The sequence below is a fragment of the Oncorhynchus keta genome, unplaced genomic scaffold, assembly GCF_023373465.1.
Source record: "Oncorhynchus keta strain PuntledgeMale-10-30-2019 unplaced genomic scaffold, Oket_V2 Un_contig_1985_pilon_pilon, whole genome shotgun sequence".
Classification (NCBI taxonomy): Eukaryota; Metazoa; Chordata; class Actinopteri; order Salmoniformes; family Salmonidae; genus Oncorhynchus; species Oncorhynchus keta.
In genome coordinates, this window is record NW_026281695.1 from 48,482 (window position 1) to 55,000 (window position 6,519).

The window sequence follows — 6,519 nt, forward strand, 5'->3', positions numbered from 1 at the left end:
GCCCTCCAGGACACCTACACCACCCGATGTTACAGGAAGGCCATAAAGATCATCAAGGACATCAACCACCCGAGCCACTGCCTGTTCACCCCGCTATCATCCAGAAGGCGAGGTCAGTACAGGTGCATCAAAGCTGGGACCGAGAGACTGAAAAACAGCTTCTATCTCAAGGCCATCAGACTGTTAAACAGCCACCACTAACATTGAGTGGCCGCTGCCAACACACTGACACTGACTCAACTCCAGCCACTTTAATAATGGGAATTGATGGGAATGATGTAAATATATCACTAGCCACTTTAAACAATGCTACCTTATATAATGTTACTTACCCTACATTATTCATCTCATATGCATACGTATATACTGTACTCTATATCATCGACTGCATCCTTATGTAATACATGTATCACTAGCCACTTTAACTATGCCACTTTGTTTACATACTCATCTTATATGTATATACTGTACTCGATACCATCTACTGTATGCTGCTCTGTACCATCACTCATTCATATATCCTTATGTACATATTCTTTATCCCCTTACACTGTGTATAAGACAGTAGTTTAGGAATTGTTAGTTAGATTACTTGTTGGTTATTACTACATTGTCGGAACTAGAAGCACAAGCATTTCGCTACACTCGCATTAACATCTGCTAACCATGTGTATGTGACAAATAAAATTAGATTTGATTTGAAAAAACGTTTGACACAGAAACACGGGATTTTAGGCACATTTTTTGAAGTAATGTTTATTAATGATGAAATGATCCAAACTATTCTGCCATCTCTGGACACAGCATGCTGTACTTGTTGTTATTCTTCCTGACAGATGAAACAATAACCATTTAAATACAAACAGCCAGCTAGCTGGCTATAAGCCAAAAATATAGACGTTTCATCCCAATTCTTCAACTCTGAGAGTCAAGACCACGAGATGTAAGTGATCAGAAAAGTCAAACACCCCAAATAGATTTTAATAATGACACAAAAAACACACAAAAATAAAAAATGAATTACAACATTTACAGATCTCTCTGCCTAGAAGACTTCACGGTGCGACGGCAACGGTGGTCTTTGAAAAAATAAAATGGCTGCCAGGCTCATTGGTAGTGCTGGAGCATTGGGAGGCTGATTACAACCCATAGCCACCATGCACCTGCACCCACTTCAATAAATGTTTTCATCTCTTTCCCTCCGCAGCCAAGAACTGCTCCTACTTCAAACACTTCACTAAGGAACAAGAGGCCAAAGGGTTCCAAGCCAAAACTCAGAAAGGTGAGTTCTCTCTCCTTCGTTACAGGCTTCCGGTGAATGAGCCACAGTGCAACATTTTTTAAAAATACATTCGGTCAGATTCACCACTGTGGCGATTTTAAGCAATTTACAACTTCAGTTTTGAGTTGTAAATTGAGTAATACATGAGTACAATTCCCTCAAATATGGTGCATTTCCTTAAATATCAGAACTGTTAATCCTTGTTTTCAAGCAATGAGGGGCCTATGCTGTTGAGGGGGAGGCAGGGTGAATAGGAATGAGATGTATACTATGTGTCTATGGGACTGCTCATTGGGCTCTCAGCATGACAATAAAACACATTCAGTCAAAACACAGACATGAATGGAACACTCTGTGATTGGCGAACACTTTCTCTCTCCCTTTCCCTTTCTCACACACACACACACACACACACACACACACACACACACACACACACACACACACACACACACACACACACACACACACACACACACACACACACACACACACACACACACGTGCCTGCTATTAGTTATTATCCCCGCGTCAGGGGAAAAAACGAGATCTTTCCGCATCTCACATTGCTCTCCTCAAAATAGATGCTATTCTAGGAGACTACTGCAGACCCCTTACAAATATACATTGTTGAGTGCAGAGTATGCTGTAAGCATGACAACACTCATTAAGACAGACAGGTAGAAAGCTAGCATGGCTAGTCATCAGCAGGATTTACTGGTTGAAGGTGAAGTAACTTTTGAGGGAGGCAGGCAACACTATCATACACTGTCCTTCTGTAGCACAGTTGGTAGAGCATGGCGCTTGTAACGCCAGGGTAGTGGGTTCGATTCCCGGGACCACCCATATGTAGAATGTATGCACACATGACTGTAAGTCGCTTTGGATAAAAGCGTCTGCTAAATGGCATATATTATTATATTATTATTATTATTATTATTATTATATTATTATTATTATATTATACACAGGAGGAGGACATTACGGGGAAACCAGAGCGCCATATAGAAGTGTGTCACAAAACAAACAATACCTCACAATGATTGGGTGCAAATAACTGAACTAAATAGAGTGTGATAATGACATACAGGTGTGTGAACAGATGATCAGAATTCAGGTGATTGGGATCTGGAGAGTGAGCTGCGTTCAGGGGATCTATGTGTTTGAGAGTGTGAGCTGGAAAGTGGGCTGGAAAATGAGTTGCCTTCAGGGGATCTACGTGTTTGAGAATGTGATTTGGAAGCAGACGTTACACTTATTGGTTGAAATCAGGATTCTGCACCGCTTTTAATGGAGGAAAGGTTGCTTCCGTCCCCTCTCATCCCTGCTTGTGTGAATTTAGTTGAAAACGTCACTTTGCCCTGTGGACCTATTGGCTGTGCCTATGTCCCAAATGTCTCTTTACGGACTCTAGTCAAAAGTAGGGCACTACTGTATATAAGGAATAGGGTGCCATTTGGGACGCTTCCATAAGAATCCCTAGCAGGTCGGTATCACAGGCAGAGGCAGCCCACCGTAACGTCTGAGGTTATGCATGTAGACACAGATTGTATGTCTCCTCTGTGTCTCTCCACAGCCAAGCCATGACAAAAGTAGCTACTTGAGTGGAACGATAACGCTTATTTTACGCTCCATGCTCTCCTGCTGCTCAGTCAGGGCGTTACGACGGGAAAGTGAGCCCTGGCTTATCGTAATCTCTACAATGGGCCTGGAGGATTGGAGGGGGGTTAGAGAGGAGAGTCGGATGAGTCACCTGGAGACAAGGCTTCTTTCTTCATCACTCCTCTCCTAGAAGCAGTGTTAATAGACGGTTTTAGTGTATTGTAGCATGGTTAAACCAGACTGAATGCTGAGCTCAGTGAAACAGTGGGGATCGCACCATTCAGTCTGCTGGTTCAACCAGGCTAACTATATAGTCAGTGATGGTTAACGAAGACACTGTTCAAGAAGGCTCTCTGCTGTATTCTCTTCATGCTGATTAAGGTTAAGTGGAGGGGGGATGGGTTAGTGGGAGTTCCAATGCCTTAGAATGGGAGATGGGTTACAGTAAGAACTGAATGATTTTCTGTTGGAAATCAAGATGGAAAGATTAACAGATTGAGGGCCCCCGATCCTCTGAAATGCTTGACTTGAAGATCCTTCTTTCTGGCATTACAATACACAACATTACAATACAAAACCTCAAAGTTGACTCATTAGCACTGTCATAAACAATGTTAAACGTAGCAAAACGTTTTGCAACAGAAACATGGGAATATGTGTTCTTTTTGGACAAGTTGAGGTAGTATCTCCCTATTCCAGAACATTTTCTCTCCACTGAAAAAAATCCAGGTTCTCTCCCTCTCTCTCTCTCTCTCTCTCTCTCTCTCTCTCTCTCTCTCTCTCTCTCTCTCTCTCTCTCTCTCTCTCTCTCTCTCTCTCTCTCTCTCTCTCTCTCAGAGTACAACCTCTCAGCAGCAGCCATTGCTGTGTTCAGCCTGGCCTTTATGACCCTGGGGTCGCTGTGTGTCGTGTGCTCCTTCAGGAAGGGGAGGGACTACCTGCTGAGGCCTGCTGGGATGTTCTTTGCCTTCGCAGGTCAGACACATCTACTTTGACTGAGATATTCACGTCATACATCAGGCATGACTACAAAGAACATTGTACATGTTTCTGCCTGTCCATCCAGGTTCATCAGATATTTGTTCATTTGTTCATTAGTTTGTTAATTAGTTTGTCCTTTCCGTCTGTCCCATCCATCCATCCTCACCTGTACCCCTTCTCCCTCTAGGTCTCTGCATCATCATCTCTGTTGAGGTGATGCGGAACTCCACCAAGCGGATGATTGACAGCGAGGAGACCGTCTGGGAACAGTACTACTACTCCTGGTCGTTTGAATGTGCCTGCACCTCCTTCGTCCTCCTGGTCTTCAGTGGTCTCAGCCTGTTGATCATCTCCATGCCCCAGATGCCACGCAACCCCTGGGAGACCTGTATGGATGCAGAGCCAGACTCCATGGAGCCCTTAGACTAGTAGTAGATCAGATTAGACCTGCCCAGATCAACCCCTGGGAGACCTGTATGGGGCCAGACCATGGAGCCCTTAGACTAGTAGTATAGCAGATTAGACATGCCCAGACCCCTGGGAGACCATGGCCAGACCCTAGCCCTTAGACTAGTAGTAGATCAGATTAGACATGCCCAGATCAACCCCTGGGAGACCTGTATGGACGCAGAGCCAGACTCCATGGAGCCCTTAGACTAGTAGTAGATCAGATTAGACCTGCCCAGATCAACCCCTGGGAGACCTGTATGGATGCAGAGCCAGACTCCATGGAGCCCTTAGACTAGTAGTAGATCAGATTAGACCTGCCCAGATCAACCCCTGGGAGACCTGTATGGATGCAGAGCCAGACTCCATGGAGCCCTTAGACTAGTAGTAGATCAGATTAGACCTGCCCAGATCAACCCCTGGGAGACCTGTATGGACGCAGAGCCAGACTCCATGGAGCCCTTAGACTAGTAGTAGATCAGATTAGACATGCCCAGATCAACCCCTGGGAGACCTGTATGGACGCAGAGCCAGAACAGACCAGAGCCAGACTCCATGGAGCCCTTAGACTAGTAGTAGACTCCACTTAGTTTAGACCAGGGAATCTTCAACAAAGGCTGCCAAAACCATACATATTTTTATAGAATCCAACGGAAGATAAACTAAATTGAGGCTGGTGGTGGGGGCAACAGAGTTAAGGATACAGATGAATGAGAGTGGGGCACCCCGCCTAAGTAATAGTAGAAGGGGAAATACTGCACTACACTGCTTGGTTTTAAGTGTACAGATAAAGATGTAAGGCAGGATCTCTGAGCAGTCCTCGAGGGCCACAGGTTTTCCTTTCTTTGGTCCTTAACTGATACATTTCTATCATTGATTACAGAGTGTCCGCTCTCCTGGTCCATATCATCCGTTACTAAGCAACAGACACTGTGGCACTTGAGGACTGCCCTTATATAGGGTGCATTAGTAAATTCACCATGGCAACTTACTTCGATTTCAGAACACTCTGGTTGGAGAGTGCCAGAGCGCAGAATAATTTATGAATTTACGAACTGCCTAAACTCGGTTGTTATGACAGATTTAAGTAAACATCGGCTAAAAAACTGAATTAAATTGTTGCCAGTAACACAGTTACAGTCACTAACCCTCTTGATGACATGAAAACACTCTAGCACTAATAGCAGCTCTGCAAGGGTGAGTAACATGTTCAGAGTGAAGTGTTCTATCATTTGTGTCTGAAAGTAGCTAGCAAGCAAGCTAAGCAAGTTTAGCCAGTTGGCTTGGGAGCTTGAAGGCCGACGTAAAGTCAGAATGCTCAGATCAACCCTACACCTCGGCCAGAGTGTCCAGTGTGCACTCTGAACGCTCCGAGATCGAAACACTCTGAAGTTATGAACGGACAATCTGACAACACTCTGAATTTACAAACACTCAAAGCACACTCCGAGTGCACTCTGACACTCTAAAGTGAATTTACGAACGCACCTAATGTACAGTATTAAAATGTGTCTTTTGCTATAAAATGACCACAGAGACAGAAAGAGCTAAAGAACATGGCAACATAGTGAGCTGCTACTACTGTAATTTAATATAGTTTGAGCTGTCTTGTACACTTCTAATATACATTTCCGCTCTAGCAATCTACATTTTTGTAATGAAATAAGTTAATGCTTTAATGAACGTTGCATTGTAAATGTTCACCCCTCCAGGCAGCTACAAACAATGTGTATTTATTTAACATGTATCAATGGATGAAACCATATTGAAGCTCCAGTGCAATGCCTGTACACAGATCTACTGTATTAGTTAGGGAGCTACACTGCTGCTTGTTGTTTACAGAGGAAACCTAGAATGTACAGCGTGTATACAGTACTTGTATGTTTTAAACATGGGCCTATGAAGATGATAGATATTATGTTGTTTTTTGTTCAATAGTGGCTTCATCAAACAATCCATTGCAATCTAGCTTGAACACAAAACATTCAAGCCCACCGCAGTGATTATTGGACAGATACATTGTCTTCACTGAATGGCAATATCTCCCATTGTGTACCTCTCCTCATATTGTATTTTCTCTCTCTCTCTCTCTCTCTCTCTCTCTCTCTCTCTCTCTCTCTCTCTCTCTCTCTCTCTCTCTCTCTCTCTCTCTCTCTCTCTCTCTCTCTCTCTCTCTCTCTCTCTCTCTCTCTCTCTCTCTCTCTCTC

At 43.8% G+C, this 6,519-nt stretch overlaps 1 protein-coding gene across 1 annotated transcript; it reads left to right on the forward strand.

Moving 5' to 3' along the window:
- The first annotated feature begins 1,015 nt into the window (after positions 1-1,015).
- On the forward strand, positions 1,016-4,324 carry LOC127920539 (voltage-dependent calcium channel gamma-1 subunit-like). The gene is made up of 4 exons (XM_052504587.1): positions 1,016-1,060; positions 1,153-1,282; positions 3,722-3,859; positions 4,053-4,324. The coding sequence occupies exons 1-4, from the start codon at positions 1,016-1,018 to the stop codon at positions 4,292-4,294; spliced, it is 555 nt and encodes a 184-aa protein (XP_052360547.1). The 3' UTR covers positions 4,295-4,324.
- Positions 4,325-6,519: the final 2,195 nt, after the last annotated feature.